The following is a 24,200-nucleotide window of genomic DNA, read 5'->3' as shown; positions in this document are numbered from 1 at the left end:
CTGGGACTGACTCAGGGTACTGGGGGTGACCCTAGGAGATAAGGACTCCCTGTCAGAGCCTTTGGTGAGTGCCAAAAACACAGGGTCCTGAATGCAGCATAAGAAAAAGGACCTTTTTTTTGAGCTCCACCCCCATGACCCTAGCCCAGAAAACTCCCTTCCCTTTGGGACAGCAGTGACATTCAGGCCAAGGCACGGCTCCTCTGTATGTATTGTCTAGAGAGGCCACAAAGGTATAGATGCATGAAGGGAGGTCCAGGCCAGCACATCACAATATCCTTCACATAGTCAGAGGCTTCAGCACCCCACAAAGCGACCCCTCCCCCAGACCCAGCCTCTGGAAGACCTGGCCTGTGCCCTCGGCACGACACAGAGGTCACACTCGGGCCAGGTGGACCTGTTGGCACTAAACTGGATGTTTATGCTTCCTTGGGGTCCTGGAAGGCCTACAGGGATAGGAGGGCAGGGCAGAGCAGTGGTGAGGACCAGGGTCTAGGACAGGGCATAGGTGTCATTGGGCTTGGAGGAGTGAAGGGAAAGAGACTCCGAGGGGAGGTTCTGGCAGCCACCGGATGTGGGCACGGGGCCCGCCCACCTGCGTGCCACCCCCGCTTTCCCCATGGGGAAGGCAGGAAACTGCCCATCCCAGGGCCCCTGGCTGGGGGTGGGGAGCAGGGTGGGGGGCTGGGGCACGCATTTTCCCCAAGGTTCTCCAAGCCTCTCAGTGGGCTTGTTTCTGGAATCAGGAGGAATAGATTAGGGGAATGGGAGGGTGGTAGGCGTGGACAAGAATCACCCAGTGACTCCTTCCCAGAAGGCCACGGGCCTCTTCTCTGAGACCCCCATTCAAGGTCAGGCCCACACAAACTTCAGGGAACTCTTAGATTCAAGGGCCAAAAGAGGATTGACATGGAGTAGGGACCAGTGGGGAGATAGATTGCCTCTCATTTTTCCTTCAGGAAAGGCAATCCTCAACCTGGAGAATTATTATCCATCCCAGACCCCTAAATGGGATGGAGAAAAGGAGAACAGGGCCCTGCATCCACTGGGATCTGAAGAGACAGTGGTGAGAAGGGCAAGCTGGCCAGAAATGGGACAGTGCTCCTTTAACAGACCACCACTGCTTCAGACCCTGGGTGGAGGGGAAGTGGCTGCCCTTGACGATAAGAGGATAAGAATATCAAAGTTGTGCAGTAACCTGAGTTCCTGGACCCCCACCCGTCAGGGCCCCTCCTCCTGGAGCATCTTGCCCTCCCACCACCACCCTGTGCCTAGAGTGCCCCTGGAGCTATCACCTCAGAGGCATGTTGTCCCAGCAGACCAGAGTCACAGACTGGAATCCAAGGGCATGGCTTCAGGGCTCAGATCTGCCATAGACTCCGTCCACATGTGACCTGCAGCAAGTCAGACCTGAGGTTCCCTCCCGGGGACCCACACATCCCTCAACAGTCTCCCAGTCCAGCCCCTTTCCTGTCCTGAGCAGGGTGAAGGTGTCCCTGATGCCTGCTCCCTGTGACAACAGAGGCTGCTTTTCTTTTATATGTCCTCACTGCTCAAGGCCAAAGACCACCACTGATTTTTTTTTTTTTTTTTTTGTAGGAGAGAGACTGAGACCTAGCCTGTCTACCCCAGAGCTTCTGGAGTCAGGAGGTTTCTGGAGGGCTGGGTTTTTGCTGGTTCCCATCCTGATCCTGAGGCTGGGGTTGAAGAGAGGTGGAACAGAGGTGGGGCTCAGTGTTGCTGCACACTGAACTTCTCTCCCAGCCCAGCAATGGCTCCCAGCACTGATGGGCCCCAAACCAGGAGAAACAGGACAGGGCCCAAGACAAAATCAAGGACCAGGAAGGGGCCGGGTCTGAAATAAGGACACACAGACCACAGGAACCACCCAGGTGACTGGAACAGGAGCACTGGACTGGAAGTGTGCTCCAGGCTGGTACAACCCATGTTTGTCCTGCATGACTGAGCAACAGGCACCTGAGGGAAGAGCAGTGGGTGCCTGTGCAGACACACACACACACACACACGGACACGGACACACAGGACCCAAAGGGCCCAAAAGATTCACAGTCTCCTTTCCAGAGAAACACAGCGGGCCCAGAGCCGCACAGACATGCTGTGGGTAACAGCCCAGCTCAGGCCCACACACACACCTGGAGGAAGCCCTGCGGCACATCCGGGACACCTGTCTCCTCCCCGGAAACACTCAGGAAGGTTCACTTGGGAATCTGAGGCCAGCACTTGGCAGGGTGACCGGAGGGACCTGGGGATGGCTTCAGAACACAGGCACCTCTGTGTGCGAGGTGGGACTCCCGCTCCTGCCCCCAAGGCTGCCTGTCGCCTCAGTCCACTGGGATGAGAGATGATGGCCAGAGGCTGAGAGAAGAGGTGGTTGAGAAAGGATGCCTCTCTTTGTGGAGGAGAGGGGCTGAAGCTGAGTCTTCAAACTCCGCCCCGTGGCAGTAGTCAGGGCTCCTCCAGACACTCACTGGGCAGCCTCGCGTTTGGACTCTGCTAGGAAGTGTCCTCCACAGTCCTCCCCAGTCCCGACACTCTTAGACCAGGGATCATGTTCCTGCTCAGAGGTAACAAAAGGGGAGGAGGAAGTAGGGACCGGGATAAAAGGTGTAGAGGTGGGGCAGAAAAAAAGAAAGCGGACAGCCTTTCACCAGGTGACGGGGCTGAGGCCCCCGGGGTCTGGGATCCTGGAGGACTCCAGGCTCTCGACCCCTCACTCCTACACCAACCTTGCTGACCTAGGGTGCAGCCATCTTTGTGTGCCAAGCTGAGGCTGCGAGTAGGTAAAGGTGGGCCTGAGGAGAAAAGGGGATGGGACCTGTTTTCAGGGACTCTCAGTCTGAGACAAGACACAGATACATACGAAGGATGTGTGAGTTTTATGTGTCGGTGTGAGAGCAATTTGTACCAAAGCAGGCCCAGAGCTTCAGAGTTCCTACCTGAGCAAGCACTGAATTTGAGAGGTGAAGGAGAACACACCTCCACACCTCCACACGTACCTACATCTTACAAAATTACGGCAACGAGAGCAAATTCGTCCTGGGTGGGGTTGAGGGGTCCACGGGGCTGCCCTGACCGATGCTGCAGTGGCGACCTCAGAGTCACAGGGGGCCCATCAGATAAGGCTTCCTGGAGAAGGCACGCACAGATGAAAGAGCTTTGGAAAGAGAGGGGATAGGGCAGAAGCTGACTGGCCAACGGGGAGAAACAGGGGGAAATTAGTCTTTTGAAGGCCTAACACTTGCAGAGGAGAGCAGGCCCAGCAGCTGGAGAAATGACGAGGGCATTGTCTGCACATGAAGGCAGAGAGGAAAACCAAGTCTTCCCTGCAGCTGCTCAGGTCTGGGGCCTTGGCAAGACAGGCCGAGATGGCAGCCCAGATAACCTGCCTTGTGAGGAGACAACAAGACAGAAGCCACAGGACCTAACCACTCACAAACAGGAAGTCAGAAGGCAGAGCAGGCCCGCCCTCAAGGGAGCACGGGCAGGGGGGATGGGGGGGGCACGCCTGGCTACAAAGGATGGAAACTGAGCCCCTAGCATTACAAAATGGGACTAAAGAAAATTGGAGTCGACAGTCCCAAATGTGGGGGCCTTTCACCACCCTCCCTGGAAGGGCTGCTAAAGGAAGCAGATTCTGAGAAAAGGAAGTGCCTCAAGAACCTAAGACAGCTCCTGTCCCTTGCAGAGGTCAACTCAGCACCTAAGAAGGTCCCCTGACTTATCTCAAAGCCTTGGGGAGTACCAGTAGTGCAGAGAGGCCTCCAGACGAGGAGAGTAGGCACGTTTCCCGCTCAGCCCTGTCTGCACTGCCCAGACATCCTGCAGGGTCAACTTCATGCTCTCTTGCTCTACTGGGGTGAGAGACAGCTGCAATGCACCCTGGGAGGCCAGCTCTGCTCTAGGACAGGGTTCTGGCTCAGCTCTCCAGACCATAGTATTCAAGGCCTTTTAAGCAGCAAGGTCAGGGAGTAGTAACCTAGCCTGAGTCAGAAAACTGATCTGCAAGCCCAGAGAGGCAGACAGCAGCCTGAGGTCACAAAGCAAGTTGAGGCCAAGTTCTGGGTGTCTTCCATAACATCTGGGAAGAGGCAGGATGGGCTAGGTAAGAAATGGGGGGTGGGTGTGAGGAAGAAAATCACCCCAACTGCTGTGGGAGGGGCCATGAAACCAGATGGCCACTGGGATCTCCCGGGGACACAAGCAGAGAAAGCACCCTCCTGGCTCTGTCCAACACAGGTGCTTGGTTTAACTTGCTGCATCTGCTCCAGATTTAACCTCTACCAATAAACTCTGTGTTCGTTTTGTGTGTGTGTCCCAAGAGCTGGGACCAGGTAGGGTGTCAGTGCCTGGAACCCACTATGATCTCTCATCAGCCTAACTCCCTACCCCAACACTAGGACCACTAAACAGAAGGCAAAACCAGGAGGCAGGGGCCCCTACTAGGGGCCCAGGCCCCACCCTGTGGCTATTTACAGTAGAACTTTGGACCAGTCACAGAATCTGACCCCCAACCCCTAGTCCTTTGTTTATTCACCTATAAAACTGAGGAGGAGGTTGACCAAGGACCTATTTGTACTCTGGAAAGTTCTCAAAAGCGAGGGGGCCTAGGGACCTTGGAGGAGGAAGCAGCAAGGTCTGTGTTCCAAGACCTGCCCAGCTACTGGGTAGCTGATGGATTTCCCCAGCTGGCTCAAGAGCAAGAGCTCCCATTACTCAGAGAAGGCAGGTGGCTGGGAAGGATCTAGAGCAGAATCCTCCCCTTATCTTGGCTGGGAACAAGGGACAATGGGCTGGGGCGGGTGGGGGGGGGGTGTTCCTTAGTCCATCTATCTCCTCCTGCCAGCATTCTGCCCCCCCCCCCCCCAGCATTCCTCATATCCCAGGGACAGCTGGAAAGGTAGAAGGTGAGGTCAGCACTGTGCACTGTTCTGGGCTCACTTTCTTCTTTCACTCCCACGTTGCACACACAGAGCTGAGGGGGAGGGCAGCAGCCAAGGCCTCTAAAGAACTTTATAAAACACATTTGGTCTGAATCTCATTTGATCCTCACACTGAGCCAGTGATGTAAATGATGGTATCCCCAACTTAGAGATGAAGAACCGGAAACTCAGCGAGGTTAAGTTTCACCTTCCTGAAAACCAACCAACAGTCTGCATCCCGTTTCTCTCCCCTAAAGGATTTCAATTCAAAGTGCCTCTGAGAAGAACCAGACCCCAGAGGGTTACCCAACAGAGAGGGGAGATGTGGCCTACATCTGCTCACCTACCTAGCCAGAAAAGGGGATTGGAAAAAAGGGGTGGGAGGAACTCGGGCAGACGTCCCTGCTCCCCAGGCTTGCGGGGGGGGGGGGGGGGCGGGGAGGGGAGACAGAGGGCTCTAAATGGGTGACCGAATGGTCTACAGAATCTCTCCAACAGCAAATGGCACCCCAGCCCCTTCCCTGGGAGCCTGTTAGGCAGTCAGATGAGGGAGAATTGGCCACGAAGGCTGGGGCCCCCAGCAGCCACAGCAAGCAGCTCACAGCCCTGGAGCCGTTAAAAAATGACTCAACCAGAAAGTGCGTTTGAAGCGACGCCTGCCAGGGCCCCAGAGCCAAACCTCAAAAAGACGAAGTGAGAGAGAAGAGCCTGTGGGGGCCAGGCTGGGGGTGGAGGCCCGGCCTGGAGCCGGCCTGGCCAAATAAGGGCAAATGCTCCCAGGCTGACCAATGGGGCGCGTGCAACCACGTCATGGGGCTGTGGCTGGAGGGGCGGGGTGAGAGGCCTGGGGCCAAATGGGAGCTGGGGACTGGGGCAGGGGGCCCAGGCCCACCAGGAAGGGTCCAAGGGTGAGTGAGCCTGAGAAGGTGTTCAGAGGCCCTCATCCCCATCCCCTACTGACGTCAGTAGACCCCCGCCCACTGAAAGCCCCACCTGCAGGCTGGGGCTCAAGGGGGCAAAAGGAAGACAAAGAGGACCCCCTCACCTCTGCCCCACTTATGGGCCCTACGTCCCCATCTGCCATAGCAGAAATCGAGAGAGGCCGTAGGACAGCTGGGCTGACACACCAGTGTAGCCTTATCCGGCTACTGACCTTGGGCAAGTGATAGAACTGAAACTCAGTTTTCTCATCTGTGAAAGGGGAATAATGCCTGACAGGTGGTACGGAGGATCAGAGGCAATAATGAAAGTGGCCACTTTTGAACCTGGTAATTGCCATGCTGATACAGTAGATTATTAGAAGCCCAAAAACTGCTTCTCACTCAGATTCTTACCTCCCAATTGCTGTGAAAGATCCTTTCGCAAGGACACCATGTGGTTCTCAGTTTGGGCCTCTGATGTCTCTAGCAGGGGAGGAGAGGTGTGGAGGTCAGAGGTGTCCTTCTAATCTAAGCCTAGTCCCTCCTGCTGCAGAAGCAGAACAGACACTCTTTCCTCAGGCTCATTCACCAGGGATGTGATGTGCCCACCTTGACCTCCTGCACCCCAACTTCCCTGCCTGGCCCCACTGAGCTCCACACCCTGCCCCCATCTCCCTACTGCCCTGGGATGCAGGGCTGAGGAAGTGAGTCTATTCAGCTGCCTAGAGAAAGTGCCAGTGTCTCCGCTGTCAGCACAGGGTGGGGGCAGCTGCTGGCTTCTACCAGGACCTGTGATCACTCCTTGCCCCAGGCCTCTGCAGCCCCAGTTGGGACCACCGCCCAGGAGGAAAGCTGGGTGATGGCCACCACCCTCTTCCTCTCTGTAGAGTCCTTCTTTCTCCCAAGCACGGATTTGCATTTCTCCTCTGCCCTCTGCTACTCAAGCCCCCAGGGAGAGGGTGACCGTTAAACCCCTTCCTCTGCTAGTGGCCCCAAGGCACTCACTTCCTTCCAGGTATTTTCCGGGATGGGGGGAAGGGTTGAAAGAGTGGCAGTTGTCAGGTTTGGGGAAGAATGAGGAATCCATTTTGGAGAGAAGCTGGGGTCCCTCCACCCTGGTGTTAAGCAAGCTCTCTCTGCAGCACAAGAGCTCAGTGTGGAGGAAAGAGTGCACAGGCAGGAAGCAGCACATAGGAGTTCTCAAAATGGGCCTGCCAGGCCCCTGACTTCTTACAGGCCCAGGCCTCCATCTGTGGGATGGACCCCCCCCCAAGGAAAGCTTGGGCTTTATGTCCTCTGTCCATGACCCCATGACACCTGCCCTCCACTCCGGGAGGAGTATTGGGAATAGGGGTGCCAGAAGTCTGGAGGAAAGAGGTTTTCTGTCACATTTCTCAGAGGATCTGGCATCTTGGTGCCAGCAGCACAGGGCAGTTTTCTCTGCACTCAGTTCCTGCTTTCTGGGATCTTAAAGTAAAGAGAAACAGAAACATCTGTAGGCAGAAGGCACCAAGCCAAGCAGTGTAGGACATATAAAGTAGCAGTGACCCCTTTGGGGTCAGACTGACCACTGTCTCTGGTGCTCAGTCTTCTCACCCATAAAGTGCGTGTTGGGGAGAAGGGAGCTGGCCTAAGTCAGGACTCTCCCAGCCTTCACCTTCTCTGTTTGATCTGCTGAAACTCTACAGCCCCAACACTCTGGGTAAGGCCTCTGAGCCCCAAAGGCCCAGGCAGGCAGCCATGTGCTTTCTTCCTCAGTCTAAGCCTACTGGCTCACCTATAGCAATTTTTACCAAGTGTGGCTGTCTGTTCTCTTAGTTCAAACAAGACTGGAAGAGGGACAGCTACACATGGGCAGCAGAAGTGACTGCTGACAGGCTGACATGAATCCAAGAGGTAGAAAAATAATCAGTCCCAGAACCATTTCACCACATGATACAGAAATGGAGGTTTATAACAATGACTTTGGGCCAAGTAGAGCTTAAATCACATCCAGAATCCTGTATCCAAATAGCAAGAAAGTATATATTTAAAACACATACACACACACACACACACACATACACACTTTTTTAATTTTAAAATAAAAAGCCATGGTGCTTAAAGGAAAATGTTTCAGCTGTGATATGTCTATGTATGATAGATGTATTGAAACACGCATTGTCCAACAATATTACAGGGCTAACATTCTTGCCACACTTACCTAGAACTAATCTAGAGGTGGATGACTTTGGATAAAGATGATTCCTTAGAATCATTTTATAGTTTACAGCTCTCAAATTGCTTTTACATAAATTAATGTATTTCTCACAACTATCCCAGGATAGGACTGTTGTCTTTAAGTGAACTTTTTACTTGAAGTTAGCATACAAACAGAAAAGTGAACAAACCATGAGTATATAACTCAATACATTTTCAGAAAGTGAACAAACCTATGTAACTAGCATCCAGATCAGGAGACACTATAACCTACACCGTAGGACCCCCTGGTGTGCCTTCTTCCACCCCCACTTTTCACAGGTAATCACTATCCTGCCACCTAAACCAGAGTTTTGTCAGCTGCATTTTATAGAGAGAAAACTTTGTTTTAAGGCAGTGAAGTGACTGGGAGGCAGGAGCAACACCCCCAATTGGATATATATGTAGGTTTTCATCACGAGTTTCGGTGTCCAGTGGAGGGTGAAGGTGCCATAATTGGGCTGCAGATGAAGGTGTGGGTAGGAAAAAAGCAGAAGAGGTTGGGGATTATGAGGCACAGGTCAACAGATACCTAAGACCTGCTGGAGTAGAAAAGAAGATGCAGTCAGGAGGGAACTGGAGGAGGGCTGGACCAGTTTCCCAATGTCCCACATAGGGATCCTTGAGTAAATCCCAAGGATCACCTCCCTGGGCCATTTCCCCAGACTGCCTCTTTGGTTAATTTTTGTTGTTTTGTTTTGTTTTGTTTTAAGTTTACTTAAGTAATTGCTACACCTGATGTGGGGCTCAAACTCACAACCCCGAGATCAAGAGTCACATGCTCTCTCGACTGACCAAGTCAGATGCCCCTCTGGGGGTAATTTTAGATTTGGGGACTAGAGATATAAGTAGTGGGCATAGGGTGTTTGGGGGATCAATGTGTAGGGACATGTAACTTTCACTCAACAATAAGCTAATGCCTCATAGGTGGTTCTGTGGAATACTCATGAAGGGAGCAAGCCCTAGGAGTCTGGGTATAACTATGCTGGAAGGAGTTAGAAGCCCTACCTTGGGTGTCGGCAATGTATTTCTTGAGCTAAGGCCCTACTTCTTGATCATGGCCAAGTCACTTTAACTCTGTCAGTCTGTTCATCACTAGGTAAGGATGTTAACTATGACATAGAGGTTTTGTGAGGATCCGATAATGGACATGAAATCCCTTTTGTCAACTGTAAAAAGTTATTTAAATGAAAGGCTTTACTGATCAACATGAACCAGACTTCCAAGTTCTTCAACCTTACCTGTCTCTTTCATATATACTTGCAGGATCAGGTATCAGGGAGGGGACATGAAGATTGAAAGGCAGGTTATAGGGTGGCTGGGTGGCTCATTCAGTTGAGCGTCCAACTTCGGCTCAGGTCATGGTATCACTGCTTGTGGGTTTGAGCCCCGCATCTGGACTCTGTACTGACAGCTCAGAGCCTGGAGCCTGGTTTGGATTCTGTCTCTCTCTCTCTCTCTGCCCCTCCACCACTTATGATCGGTCTCTCACTCTCTCTCAAATATAAAATATTTTTTAAAAAGTGAATGGCAAGTTATGGACAGGCTTGGAGTAAGAAGGTAGTGGCCATGCCCAGAGAAAATGAGGCCAAACCTAAAGAGCCCAGACTGAGCTTAACCCTCCCCAGCTCATCCCCATTACTTTTGGGGAAACGGCTTCTGACTGGAATTTTCTGACTTGTTCTATCAGCCACCAATCACTGCCTAGGGCCAGAGGCTGCATTCAGCAATGCCTTGCCACTTAGCCAGCCTAACCCCACAGGCAATAGTGGGTAGGAAGTAGAGAATGAGGAATGAGCAGACAAGGAGGAAAGCAGCCTGGCCACTACTCTTGTCTGACCTGCATCTGTCTTTGTTGAACTAGGGGGGAGGAGCCTTGCTTTCTGAAAAGAGAAGCCAAATTACTGAGCGAGAGGCCAAGACCATAAGTAGACCTCAGGAGTCAGAATGGGGTGAACCTCTGACAGGAACAACGAGCAGGCATAGCCAGCCCTCAGGGACGTGCAATAGGGGCAGTGGCACCAGCACCTGGAGCCTCTCCCACACAGCACTGCTCTCTCCCAGGGAACCTTGAAGGATCAGAGATCTCTCTTTCAGTTTCTTTGAGCTCCCTGCAGGGGACCGGACTCTCACACCTTAGTGCCTGTCTGAGCTGCCAACTGGCACCATCAGCAGGTTCGAGGACCAGAGAAAACAAGAAAGCCAATTCAGAAGCAGCTCCCAGGCAGGGCCCACTTGGCACCAGTCTGTGAGATCCGGTTCCAGCAACTGGCCACCCCTCCCCCACAACCATCAGGGCCTGTGTCTTTCGCTTCCTGCGAGGCTAACAGTTAGGGCCTCAGCTCAGAGTGGGGCTGAGGCAGCCTGAGTGTGGTTATTTGTGCATGGCTCCTCCTGTCTCCCCTCCCCACAACTGTTTCCATTCTCACCAAGCAGCCACGTCCGGGTCAGACACGCAGGACAGCAGCCGGGGATTTCCAAGGGACTTTTTGAGAAAAGCCAGTGAAAGTTGGGTGTTGGCTGCACAGCTTAGGCACTCTTGCTGAAACCCACTTCTTCCCTCCAGAACGTAAGGCTGGCCTCATGGGGGCTACTTCCCAAGGATCCTTTCAGATTGAAACTGAACAGAAACCGCCACCCCTTGAGCTCCTTCAGTTTGCTGGGTTGGAAAAATCCTCTAAAAACTCAGTTGAAATTGGGGTTGACAGACCATTCCTTCAGAGCTTGAAGGCCTCAGCAAAAATGGTTCTGGTTTCAGGATCTGTGAGCGACATGAGCCACCAGGGCCACAACCAGCTTCCTTCCCATGGGCCCATGAGAGGACAAGGACAGTGGTACCAAGTCAGTACCTCTCCCTCCTTCCCACACATTCCAGGCCACAGGTAACAGGAGACACTGACTCACTAGAAACACCAGGTGGCTAAGATACACAAAGTCCTAGTGTAGGCACCTCTGCTTATGAGTCAAGAGCTCATTCTGCAGTGGTGATTCTGGGCATTTCTCCCACTATTTTGGTTGACTGTGTGCACATTAAAAAATAACTAATAAAAAGAGAGTAGGTGAATTTTACCTTTTATAAAACCTAAGTTCTAGAATTTTCACATTGCTTCATTTTTATAATCACCACAATACTGAGGTAAACAGGCAGAGTGTTATCATGGTTTTACAGATGGAGAACAAGAAACTTAGGGTATCAAAATGGGGATATTGATAGGATTCTTTGTGGAAATTTAAGTAAATAAGAATTTATGGTAAATTTTCATTCCAAAACAAGTAACTTGTCTTGACCAATAACAAAACCCCCTACTAGGCCAAAGGAGAGAGGGACGGGCCCAACTCCTACAGAGGCATAAACTAACCAGACCAAGACCCAGCAGCCACCAGTCTCCAGTTACAGGAAGCAGCAAACGTGAGTACGTGGGGGACAGAGGGCCAAGGTTACCACTGACTGGCCTAAGGTATAGGAAGAGCAGCAAAAAGAAAACAAAAAGTGTGTGTGTGGGGGTGGGTGGGGAGGACGGTGTATTAAACATGGTCAATGGGCAAAGAATACTTATGAAATGTCAGGATTTCTTTCAGGGGACACCTGCTGTGCCAGGTCTAGAGAGCAAAAGTCTGCACGATGGGGTTCCCTAGACTCAGGACAGCAGACCTTCCAACAGGACCCAAGGAAGCACACTAGAAAGGCTGCAACTCTGGAGCCTGAAAGATGGGTAATGGAGAGCAGGAGGGCTTCTGCTGCTCTGGGAAGGTGCTTACAGGGTTAAGGGGGTTTTACTGCACCCGGGTAAAAGGAAGGAAGGAGGAGGTAAGGCGTCTGTCATGGGCTTAAGAACTTTCCTAGAGATTCGTGTTTATTGGCATTTGACCCAGAGTCTTGCCCATGGGTAAGGGCATAGACCTGGGCTCTGAGTAGGAAGACCAGTATCCTACCTCCCATTCAATTCAGTCTCTGTCAATCCACCAACCCAAACCACCCCCACCAGTAGTCCAAAGGTAAAATGGCCCAGGGATACGCTGTGCTCTCAACAGTCTGCTGAGTCTCAGAACTGGATGGTGGGGAGTATCTGAAGTTCCGCCCCCTTAGTTCCACAACAAAAAATAAACAGAGGCAGGAGGTGGGGCAGAGGCAAGACGCTGGCAGCCATGCATCTTGCTAGGTCTTTATAGCTGTGTCTCTGGATTTGTAGGCCACTCCTCGACTTTTCAGCTCTCGCACGATTCCTGTGGCAGGAAAAGAAACAGCTCTGTGAGGGAGGAAGATTCCAGAGGATAAGAAAAGTCCCTCTACTACCACTTTGTGGGAAGAAACGTGTTCCTAAGCAAAGTGGAGTTCCTAGACAGCTCATCAATGATCCCGCCAGGTTGGCTTGTTACCACTGAAGATTCAGGCAAGTGTCTGGCAATGACTTGGTAAAAATGAGAGAAAAACGGAAGACACGTTGTAGTCATTGAAACCAAGGGTTCTGGAGCCGAAATGCCTGGGTTCAAATTCTACCTCCTTACTTAACTAGCAGGTGACCTTGGACAAGTTATTTAACCTCTCTGTGTCTCAGTTCCCTCACAGAGGTGTGAGGACTAGCGTGCAATCACAACAAGGACTTCCTCAGAACTTGGCACAGTAAATGAGTATCAGCTGCTATTATGATTATTATTACCTTGGGGTAGACGACCAGTGACTGACACTGCATACACACCCGGCTTAAAGTTACCTAAGAGAGAAGAAAAGAGATGGCAGTGAGAGTAAGTTAAGTCTAAAGACCAAATGGAGGTTTAAGCTCAAAACGAAAGAAATGCTGCAGCGCCGTGAGAAGAGCAATCACCTCTTTTGGCTACAGTGTTAAATGACAGGGGACGGACACTCTCATCTTTCTCACTCTGAGGACACATACCCAATGATTTAAGACTCCCCCACTGAACCCAAGGGACAGAAACAACACAACTAGGAGAAGGAAAAGGAGAAGGGAGAACTTACTGACTCGCTGCCACTTAGACACCCAGCTGTCCTCTGGACTCATCATCGCAATGATTCTGGGAAAGGGAAAGAAACAGAAGTCACGCTGAGCCTTGCCCACTAGAGAAGAGTGATGGAGGAGACTGCCCACTGGCCCACTCTGCTACAGGCCAGCAAAATAGTTCTGGGAGAAGAAACACAGGAAAAAGCCAAGTATTGAGTCTCTGCTAGAAAGCAGGAGAAAGTGACTTCTAATGCTGCGAAGGAGCTGACCAAAAGTTAGTACTGAAAAAGTTTCTTTGCCCGCCAATCACAAGTCAGTCATCATCCCCAAAGGACTAGCTTCACCAGGCTCAAAAACATCTTTAGCCCAGACTCCCGGGGAAACCAGCTCTTCTGATTACAACCAACATGACCACTAGGGGGCTGGCCTTAATGCAAAGGCAGAGGGTGAATGAAAACAATGGGTCCTCCTACCAGAAATAAGTTAGACTGGGCCAAGATCTGTCTCTAATGAGCTGTGCAGCCTAACACACATATGAAACTCAAAGACCAAGCTAATACATGAAAAGCACCTAGCACAGAATAGGTGCTGAGTAAACATTAACTCTCCTTATTATCCTAATAGTTTTTCCTAGGATACCTCTGATTCTAGAGCACAGGCAACAGAAAGGCTACTGAAGAGCTAGAAGCCTGCCTTTTGGGCTTGACATGTAAACATCAGGTACTTTCATAAGCTTACAGAGGTCATTTCTGCCATTTGTTGATTCAATCAAATGCTTAGTGATTGCCTATTGTGACAGGTCTGTTCTAGACACTGACATTTGTTGATTACCTCCTCAATAACCATTCCCTCTTCTCTTGGCAACAATCTTGGATTCTTATTTGGGGGGCCTTCCTCCCCATCCGAATCCTACATTCTCAGTCACACACTGAGTGGAACTGATCCCATTCTCCAGGGTGGTTACGCAGGGTAATACTTGCCCTGGCCTGGCAGACTGATGTGCAGCAGACACATATGCAGGCCATTCTCCTGACCAAAACTATATTCTCCTCTGTCCTTCACAACCAATCTTTCTAGCCCTATAGTGTCTGTTACCCAACCTTATGATTCAATCTAAACAGAATTCCCACCATTCTCCAAACATACCCTAATTTTCCCACCCCTGATTTTGCTCAAGTCATTCCCTTGTTTAGAATGCTTTTTCTAAAATGCTGTCTCACCTCACCTTCCTCAAAAAACCTGTACTTCTTTAAGAGCCTGATTCATATGCTATCTCCTCTGCTTCTGGCTGAGTTCATCTGGCCTTCCTCTGATCTCCATTAGCCTTTGACATACCCATTCTCCAAAACCTAATATGCACAGGGAATACACAAATAACTCCCAACAATTCAACAGTAAAAAGCCAAATAACCTGATTCAAAAGTGGGCAAAGGACCTGAACAGACATTTTTTTCTGAAGAAGATACACAAATGGCCAATAAGTACATCACAACTGATTAGCGAAAGACATCACCAATGATTAGGGAAAGACGATCAAAACCACAAAGAGATATCACTCCACACCCAATAGGGTAGCTTCTATCAAAACCAAAACAAAACATAAAACAAAAAATAACAAGTGTTGGGTAGGGTGTAGAGAAACTGGTGGTGGGAATGTAAAATGGTGCTGCCACTACGAAAAACAGTCTGACGGTTCCTCGAAATACTAAACATAGAACTCAGCAATTCCACTTCTGGATATATATACCCCAAAGAAGTGAAGGCAGGGACCTGATCAGATATTCGTAAAGCCATGCTCACAGCAGCATTATTCATAACAGCCAAAAGACAGAAGCAACCCAAGTGTCTATCGACACATAGATAAAATGTGGTATATACAAAAATGGTATTATTCAGCTTAAAAAATGCTTCTGACATGCTACAATATAGATAAACCTTGAAGACATTACACTAAGTGAAATGAGCCAGTTACAAAAGGACAAATATTGTATGATTCCGCTTATATGAAGCACCTACAGTATACTTCAAATTCAATCGCTTCTCGGCCTTTTGGCTAAGATCAAGTGCAAATTCATAAAGAAAGTAGAATGGTAGTTGCCTGGGGCTCTGCGGAGGGGGAAATGAGGAGATGAAAAAAGTTCTGTAGATGGATGGTGGTGATGGCTGCACAACAGTGTGAATATACTTAATGCTACTGAATTCTACACTTAAAAATGATAAATTTTCTGTCACACATATCTTACAACTTTAAAAAAAAAATTCTAACATGCAAAACTTTACACTGCATCTCTTACTAGTAAATACATCACTGTGTGACTCTTGACATCCTTCAGAGCAGCCAACACAGTACGTTACCTGTAAATGGGAGTTCTTTTATTCATTTGTTAGCAATTTTGTTACAGTGCAAACAAATAATCGAAGGGACTGAAGATTCTGCCTATGCACATGCATGTGTAGGAAGTAAGATTCCATGACAACATCTTTTTTGCCCAATTCTTCATGTTTCCTTAAAGGAAATCAAAGAAGGGATGGAGTTGGCCCCATCTTGAAGGTTCAGCAAGTACTGGGTTTGAGCCTAGTCTGTGTATAAATCTTCAATTGGCCTGGAGACCAAGAGACACTTTAAAGTATCTCCTGAACCCCCCCAAAATACTGCCCCTTGGCTCCTACCTTGCGGGAAAAATGGAGACCTGGCTACTTATGTTACTCTCACTTCCCTTTCTCCCCATTGGACAATCTCACTAAGGGAAAATTTTTCTTACAGGTTCTCTTAGACATATCTAAAGGGAACAGCTTTCGGGCGATAATTTACCATTACTCTACCTGACCTTCATCTTCAGAAAGGATCTTCATGCATTCAACAAACATTTATTAGCCATTTGCCACCTTCCAGGCCCTGTGCCAAATCATGGTGCACAAGATAAACACAGTCCCTACCAACAATGAGCTGACTGTCTTTAATGAAGAACTGTACGGCAGAAATATAATGAAAACCACACAAGTCATTTTAAATTTTCTAGTAGCCATGTTTATGAGTAAAGACAAAAAGATGAAATTAACCTCAATACCATATCTCATTTAACCCAGTATATCCAAAGAATTATCACTTTGGCATGTAATTAATATTTGAAAAATTAAAATATTTTATATTCTTTTTTCTCGTTCTAAGTCTTGTCAATCTAGTGCATATTTTGCAGTATGAGCAAACCTCAGTTTGGACTAGCCACATTTCAAGTGCTCAATGCCACACATAGCTAGTAGCAACTGTACTGGACAGCACAGGACTACTATGTCTCAAAATAACTTTGAGAACAACTAGGATTATGGTCTCAAAAGTCTGCCTCACATTTACTTGGTGGGATGGGGTGGGGTGGGGGTGGGTGTAACAAAGGACTCTAAAGGGGCTTACCCATCAAAGGAAGAACTGGTGCAGTCATATACCATCTCCCGGTTACCCTTCATCTGAAGGTATGCATCACAATTGTCACATCCGTCATATTCAAACTGGTCTATAGTCTAGGAGAGGGAAAAGAGGGAGAAGGAGTGAGCATAAACAAGGCCAAAAAAGGAAGTAGCTTTCTCCATACTTCTACCTGGTCAAGTAGAAGCCTCCCTATGTTGGCTCTGTCTCATCAGATTCCCCACCCACCACTCCCACAGCCCCATTGCTAAAGTTCCACCCTCACAGTCCTCCCTCTCTTATTACCAGCTATGTTTTACCTACTCCTTTCCCTAGTCTCCTCAGGGTCAGGCATCCTCTCCGACTACTCCCTCAGCTGCAGATCCCCACCCTCCTCTGAATCCCAGTGGCCTTCGGCTTCAACAGAAGTTCACTGAATGTCTGTTAAGGATCAGACCTGTGTGCTGAGGATTCAAAATCATGTAAGACTGCCTGCGTTCCTCCCGACTTAAACAACGGCCTCCAGCAGCTTCCCACATCCCCTGCCAACCCCCGGGGTCCTGGACCCTACTTTTCCCTTCGCTATCCCCCAGCTCCGTTCCACCTTTTCCCCCACCTTGATACCCCATCGCCCCTACAACCGCCTCCCCGAAGGACACCTTGACCAGAGAACACAGCAAACAAGCCCGTAGATGCCGTAGGTCCTTCGGCACCGTCTCCAGGGCCATCCTCTCCGACAATTGAACAGCAAAGATTTGGGCCACGGCCTCCTCAGCCGCAGGAAGTAAACAGCGATTTACCCAGAATGCCTTCCACTTCCGGTTTTCCGCACTTCCTGTTCCGGTGTGGGGAGCCGCGGACTCACGCCTCTCTCTCTCTCCCCCGCCCCCCCCCCCCCGGTCAAGGAGATGGTTTCTCCCGCCTGGAGGCGGGGCCGGCCGGGAGTCACCTGGGCCGGCGCGCGCACCCGCCACCTGGGCGGGCGCGAGGGCGAGGCCGGGAAGGCAGTTGCGCCTGTGGGTAGGGCCCGTGGGGGAGGGGTGGCGGGGCTGGCGCCTGCGCGGGAGCGCGCCGCGGCTCCGGCCGGAACTCCCGGCGGGGCGGGCCGTTTGATCTAGGCCGCTGGCAGCCGGCCGCCGGTCCCCTTAGGAGGATCCCAGATGTCAGCCGAGATTCTTTTTTGTCTTCCCGTTTTAAAAGCGCAGGGCCAGAGTCCACTGTCTCCATCTGGATTATCTCTGCAGAGAGGAAAATCAGGGACGGCCCCTTTCTTTCCTGAGAGCAGTAAAGGGTTTCCATTCGCCGTCCACGGGAATGCTGGCTTGTGAGCCCATGGCGGATACCAGGCCCATTATTTTTTAAAACTCTTTACGTGCTTTCCTTGTTCCAGCTGATAATTTGTTTCGTGCAGCATTTAGACACAGGTCCTTTACTTCAGAATATCTGTAGGGGATTGGAGATTGTGTTTTGTTTTGTTTTGTTTTGATTTCACCCTATAGCAAGCTGGATGTTTCTTTGCTCTCCTGTTCAAAACTGGGCAACAGACAATGACCACCCCCTAGGAAACCTGTCCTGGAGAAGCAGAGGGGGAAATGTGCTTTGTGAGGATGAGAGCAGAGGCTGCCCCAGGCTCTGTGGAATTCATACCAACATAGCACCAGCTCTTGATCCTCAACCGTAGTCCCGTGGGGAGGCAGAGCACAGTCATTTGTGTTTATCAGGATTGGAGCTCTGGGATACTTTCAGTAGTTTCAGGCCCTACTGTTCTATCCTCCCAACCAGGCGTCCCAACTGAAACAGAGGTTTTTCAAGGGGGGGGCGTGTGTTCAGATGGGTTCTGTGACTGGGGTTAGAATGTTCCCTGTCACTGGATACTTTCCAAACATACTTTCACGCTTATCTCATGGGAGCCCTGCAACCACTCTGTGAAGTAGGCCTATTTTATGGGCGGAAAAAAGTGAGGCACAGAATATTTGCCCAAGGTCACAAAGTCACTGAAGCATCATAAGAATGTGTGAAGTGAAAAGTACAATAAGTCTGATAACGACTGGACCACAGTGTGAATCTTGTCATGCTTCCCCCTTCCCTTATCTCACCAAATCGTTTTTAGGGGCTTACAAATCAATTCTTGTTACCTAGTTTACCACTCTGTCCTGTCCTTTCATAAATCAGAGCCTAGCCTCTGATACCAGAAATAATTTATTTCTGTCAATGGAGAAGATGAATTTGTTACCCTGAGTGACAGTCATGAGAGAACAAAACCACAAGACCAGACCTCATTTATGGATAAATATATTAGCAAATAAATACATTTCTCAACATAGTGCCTGATTCAAGCGTCTTTCTGTCTGGTTCAGATATAAATACCCATGTGGGTGCTTCGGTAGGTGCTAGTTCCCCACTGACTTTGAGGGAAGAAGATTCCCAGGTAGGGTCCTGTGCCCACTTTGCTCCCACATTCACATTCCAAATGGGATAATGCCTGAGGAGCCAGCAATGGTCAAGCTGCCCTGGGGTGAATGTCACCGTCAGGAGGCCCCTCAGCCCTTGCCACTCAGTACCAGCTACCCAGGCCAGATATCCTGCATGCACACCTTCCTGGGCATCCCTGGCCTATATGGCTTATAATGGGAAGCTGGGCCTTGGGGCCATCTAAACCCAAATGTCCCACCTTGCTTTTCCTTTGTTCTCCCGTTTCCCATCCCTGCTCTGAGAGAAGACCCCCAGATTCATCGTTGTCCTTGTTCAGCTGTAATTCTGCCTTTTCTACCTTCATTCCATCCTCCCTTTTCTAGACGAAGTTCATCAGAAATCCTTTTCTTTCCATCTACTTTGGGACTTTGAGATAGGCAATCTCTAGAAAAGAATTATTCCCTCCCCACTGCCACCACCCCCCCCCCCCAATACCCAGAGGAACTGGGAGTTGCTGGAGAGAGAAGGGAGTTTGAAAGTCAGAGGGTCCATCCCAGGTTCTTCATGGTGCCAGAACATGGTGCTGGGACACGACTCCACACCCTGGCTTCCCACAGTCTCCCCTCTGACTTAATAGAGTGGATCTGACAAGAACAAGAAGGGAAAAACATTCTCCTTTATGCACCAGGGTAGGCACTGCCTGGAGAAGCTGCAGAGCTTCCCTTTTTAGGGCCCAGGCCTCACCTATGTTCTTGATCCTTTTGCAAAGAAGGAAAATAAGAGCCAGGTTGCTGCTGATGCAGCAGCTTTACCGAGGAGTCAAAGCTGGTGTGCAGGACTCACCCAAGAAAGGAGGTAAGAAGGACCCATTGGCAGGTATGCACATGAGACTTGGGATGAGGAAGACCTGCAGGGTCTGGGGAAAGAAGCAGCACCTTTTCAACACCTAACTACCCACACCTAGCTTCCTGCTCTCCCTTAAGGAGCCAGCCCACATAGGCAGTAGCTAGTTGCCAGGCTGGACACAGACTTGCTGCCCTGCAAATGCATTCTGCACGCAGGGTCCAGAGCTAGGAGCAGGGAACACTTCCTGCCCCCCCACCATCACCACCCCTCTTCCAGAGGTTCCAGGAAGTATAGCAAAAAAGAGGGGTGTTTTCCAAGGTCCTTTCTTCTCTCAGGAGCATAACTCTGTGCCATACAGGGCCCCCAGGTCAGCCGGAGCACACTTGGTTGAAGTGAAGTCTGAGCATCTCACACAGCCTGTTCGCACAGCTCCTCAAGCTCCTCCTCCTCCGAGCCTGCGTTTACAGAGGGAGAGGAAATTGGTCACTGAGTGTCAGGCCAGCCTCTTGCTTGTTCCACCTGCAAGACAGTATGGCTGGCAGGGAACCACACAGGGTGGGGATCAGGGAATGTGTCCAGAAGGGGCAGTTAGATCGAAAGCTGGGAGGGGTCCCAGTTGGGACACAGGGAAGAGGGGGGAAAAAAAAAGCTAGAGAAAGAGAAACATATATAGCAACCAGTGTGTTACAAATACTTCCTATTCATTCATTAACCCAATGAATATTTATTAAGCACTCATGAATCTGGCCTGTTACCACACACCAAATAGAAGACCAGAAAAAAAAAAAAAAGCAGGAACCTGACAGTCTTGTAGAAGAGAAGGTGTGCATGCAAAGGGAAATTCTGCCAGTGAGACAGGACTGGGTCCTAAGACCTTTCCTGGGAAGGGAACAGATCATGTTCCAGCGGAACAATCAGGAAGGGCCTCCTGAAGGTGAAGATAAATGAGCTGGTCCTGCAGAAATACGTAAGAACTCGGGGCGCCTGGGTGGCGCAGTCGGTTAAGCGTCCGACTTCAGCCAGGTCACGATCTCGCGGTCCGTGAGTTCGAGCCCCGCGTCAGGCTCTGGGCTGATGGCTCGGAGCCTGGAGCCTGCTTCCGATTCTGTGTCTCCCTCTCTCTCTGCCCCTCCCCCGTTCATGCTCTGTCTCTCTCTGTCCCAAAAATAAATAAACGTTGAAAAAAAAATTTAAAAAAAAAAAAAAGAAAAAAAAGAACTCAATTTATGGGAATAGGAAGGCAGCAGAATATTCTGGGCTATAGGAACTGCAAGAAGTATTTACTTGGTTTGGCAAAAGGATGGAACAGGGAAGAACAGGAAGAACAGGAAGGGGAAGAGGGAAAAATAAGGTTGGGAAGGAAGATGGGGGCTAGCTGGTGCTAGAGCCTTGAAGGCCAAACCAGGATGGGTTTTTCTTCACTGTGGACAAAAGAGAACATTTGGAAATTTCTGGACAGTTTATTTGAGGGTGATGAGCCTGGCAGCAGTACGTGAGCAGGGTAGCTGTGCTGCATGACTCTGTAGGACACAACACTGTATGTACAGTGCCCAGCCTTCATGGACCTGTAAGAGGGGAAGGAAGGGTAGGAGGCTCCTGCTTCCATCTTTAGGCTGCATCCAAGACACAGGCAGGGGCCATCAGTTTTGAAGAAGGTAAAAAATGCATCAAGGATACATTTAACAGAATCTGGCATTGATTGGATTTGAGGAGCAGGGAAGAGGGAGACATTGAAACAGGTTCTGAGTATGGGAGAGAGGGGAAGTGGTGGTCTGGGACCAGCAGCATATGACAGGGTCCAAAGGGAATCATCAAACACATAGCCAAAGCTTACTTTACCTGGTTCTATGGAAGCAATTATTTTCTCTACTGTAACTGTTTACATGCCTATGACCCCACAGACCTGGATCTCCTGGTTGACAAGTTCCATGTGTTCAGAGCCTAGCCTGGAACCTAGCATAGAGCAAACATACAGTGCAGGAAGAAAAAAGGAGGGAAGAAGTGAATGAATGAATGGTAACAGCTCTAGATCTTAACTGTTGGGGTCCTGGACTGTGAGGTCTTACGTTTCAGGACCTTTGGGTTCCCTTTTGGGGTGGCTAGTGATAGCTGTAGGCAAAGAGCTGTGTCATCCACACTATGGAAGAAGATGGGGAAAATGGGGAGGTAGGGGGCTCTGAAGGAAGAAGAGGAGGATTTGAGCAAAAAAACCCACCAAGTTAAAGTTGAGGATTTATATTATCACCGTTGGTTGTAATACAGTATCAGGGATGTACTGAGGCCCCAGGAAAATGAGGTCAGTCTTATTAACAAGGGTGCTTAGAAGGGAAGCCTTAGTTGTTCTTTTACCCCCAGGGGGAGAGGAGAAAACCTAAGGACCCACAGGGTTGCTGAGAACCATCTGTGATCTTTTTTTCTTTTTCTTTCCTTTTCCTTCCTTCCTTCTTTCCTTCCCTCCTCCTTTCCTTCCTCCCTTCCTTCCTTCCTTCCTTCCTTCCTTCCTTCCTTCCTTCCTTCCTTTTCTCATTTACATAGCTCTTCTCATATGGCCTAGGATTGTGGATATCTGCAATTATTTCTCCTACAACACCTCATATTGCCTAGGATCATTGGCTATCAGTAATTCTCCATGCTCTCCTCAAGAGTGAGGAACCCTTTTTGGCCTTCTTTGTATTCAAAGCTAATAATTGAACTGTGTGCATTGGTACAGCTTTACTAATTATTAAAGTATTGACACAATTATATTGGAGCTGTTGTCCCAAACCACCGCAAGTGCCAGATTTCTGCCGTTCCATCCACACTGTATTTCCCCTGAGGCCGCCCTATGATCTGGCAACTAAAGGAGTAATACCTGGCAGAGTCAGAGTGCTTCAGCCAGCATCCTATGCTATGCCTGTTGTTCAATATTTTGAATGTCGCCCCACTGCACCCTTCTCAGCTTCCGTCAACCCTTCGTTGGCTGACTTTACCCATCCTGCAGTAACCCCTAGTATGCTCTCCCCACCACACCCTCTCCCCCTGAAAACTCACCAGGCTGGGCTGGCGGCACCTGGCAGTGTGGGTAAGGGCATGACCTGCCCTCCAGGGTGCCACAGCTCCATTCACAAGGCCCTTCCCCAGGTGGGTGTGGTTCCAGGGACTGGCGTGGAGTCAGACACAACCACACTGGCTGTGAACTTGGGTAACAAGGGCCTGGGGTTTCTGGTAGCAGCCTCCTCTCCAGGCCTGGAGGTCCAAAGATCAATGGATGGGCCTCTGGGGACCAAGGGTATGCCAAGCTGGTAGCGTAATGGGGGAAAACCTGGCAAGTTGGGTGTGCAGTCAAGTCCTGAGGCCGAGAGGCTGGGGGGGGCTCTGAGAGGCACCCTCGCCTTTTCCTCTGTGGATGTCGAACAGGGAGGCTGGATTTCTGCAAGTGGAAGAGGCTGCTGGGACTGGGACTGGAGGCATCAGCTGGGCCTGCGGCTGCTTCGACGAGGGCCTTGGGCCGTTGTGGATGGGGGAGCTGTCCTGAGGGGGCAGCTGGGTTGGATCTGGCAGCTTGCTGATCAGGGGAAGGCGGCTCTGGCTGGGGCTGTGTCCGAGGAATGGCAGGCCTGGACTGGGGCAACCCAGTTTCTGGGCCAGGCTTCCGGCCATGCCACTGGAAGCGCTTTTTGTAGTGGTGGTGCCGGTGCCGGTGGTAGTGGATGTGGCTGGAAACCTGGGTTTCTCCTGTGGGTACCACTGAGTCCAAAGAACGGGGCCGAGAGGTCACACTAGGCTGGGTCTCCTCCCCCCGGGGCTCCCCTTCAGGGCTGCAGTACACCAAGGGGTCAAAGTCACTGCTCAGGGAGCTGCGGAAGGTAGAACTGCTGCCATGGATGCCCTGCAGACTGATGTCCGTGCAGTTGACCACTGAGTCACTTGAAGAGCCATGACAGGGCCCCGAACTGGAGTCACTGGCTGGCCCGTCTGCCATGTAGCCACTGCGTTCCGTGCGGTAGCTTTCTCCAGAACCGCTGCTGTCGTGAGGCCTGGCCCGGCGTGGGGGTGCTGGGCAAGCGGAGAGGTGCTGCGAGGTGCATCGGAGACGGCCTAGCCCCCAGCCCTGCGCATAGGGATGCTGGGCCACCGCCAGGCGCTGCTGCTCGCCTGGAGCCCGAGGATGTGCGGCTCTGGGGAGACGGTGGTGCCGGGGGCCTGTGCCTGGCTCCTGCGAGGTTGGGAAGGGACCAGATCGCGGGGGCCGAGCCACTGCACTCCGGGAAGGGCCCAACAGGTACGCAGCAGGTAGGTGGTAGTGGGCATGGCCCGGATGCTGGCGAATGAGGTGGAGTCTCCGGCCTGGTTCCTGATAAGATCGAGAGTGTCCCAGGGACTGGGAAAATGAATCACCCTCTGGAAGAAAGAACCAAGAGCATAGGTGTTTGACCCCACAAACCTATGGAGCGTGCATTCAGAAAAGTGTGGCTGTAGCACCTATTTGAGCCCACACAGCCTGTGT

The 24,200-nt window shown here is 50.6% G+C and overlaps 2 protein-coding genes across 2 annotated transcripts in view; both read right to left on the bottom strand.

Moving 5' to 3' along the window:
* Positions 1-11,918: 11,918 nt before the first annotated feature.
* SUPT4H1 (SPT4 homolog, DSIF elongation factor subunit) lies at positions 11,919-17,253 on the bottom strand. The gene is made up of 5 exons (XM_043583943.1): positions 17,116-17,253; positions 16,466-16,572; positions 13,074-13,129; positions 12,757-12,810; positions 11,919-12,322 (listed from the first exon to the last, which is right to left on the bottom strand). Exons 1-5 carry the CDS (start codon positions 17,182-17,184, stop codon positions 12,255-12,257), a joined length of 354 nt encoding a protein of 117 aa, XP_043439878.1. The 5' UTR covers positions 17,185-17,253; the 3' UTR covers positions 11,919-12,254.
* A 1,479-nt stretch (positions 17,254-18,732) lies between these two features.
* Positions 18,733-24,200, bottom strand: part of RNF43 (ring finger protein 43) — a 64,777-nt gene continuing 59,309 nt past the window's right edge. Inside the window, exons 8-9 of the mRNA XM_043583942.1 lie at positions 22,745-24,094; positions 18,733-20,169 (exon numbers count right to left, since the gene is read on the bottom strand). Of these exons, the coding sequence (XP_043439877.1) occupies positions 20,123-20,169; positions 22,745-24,094 (1,397 nt within the window). The 3' untranslated portion in view covers positions 18,733-20,122. The remainder of the gene's footprint in view (positions 20,170-22,744; positions 24,095-24,200) is intronic.

Source organism: Prionailurus bengalensis, chromosome E1 (assembly GCF_016509475.1).
Source record: "Prionailurus bengalensis isolate Pbe53 chromosome E1, Fcat_Pben_1.1_paternal_pri, whole genome shotgun sequence".
In the NCBI taxonomy this organism is placed as follows: Eukaryota; Metazoa; Chordata; class Mammalia; order Carnivora; family Felidae; genus Prionailurus; species Prionailurus bengalensis.
This window is presented reverse-complemented; position numbering and strand designations above follow the sequence as displayed.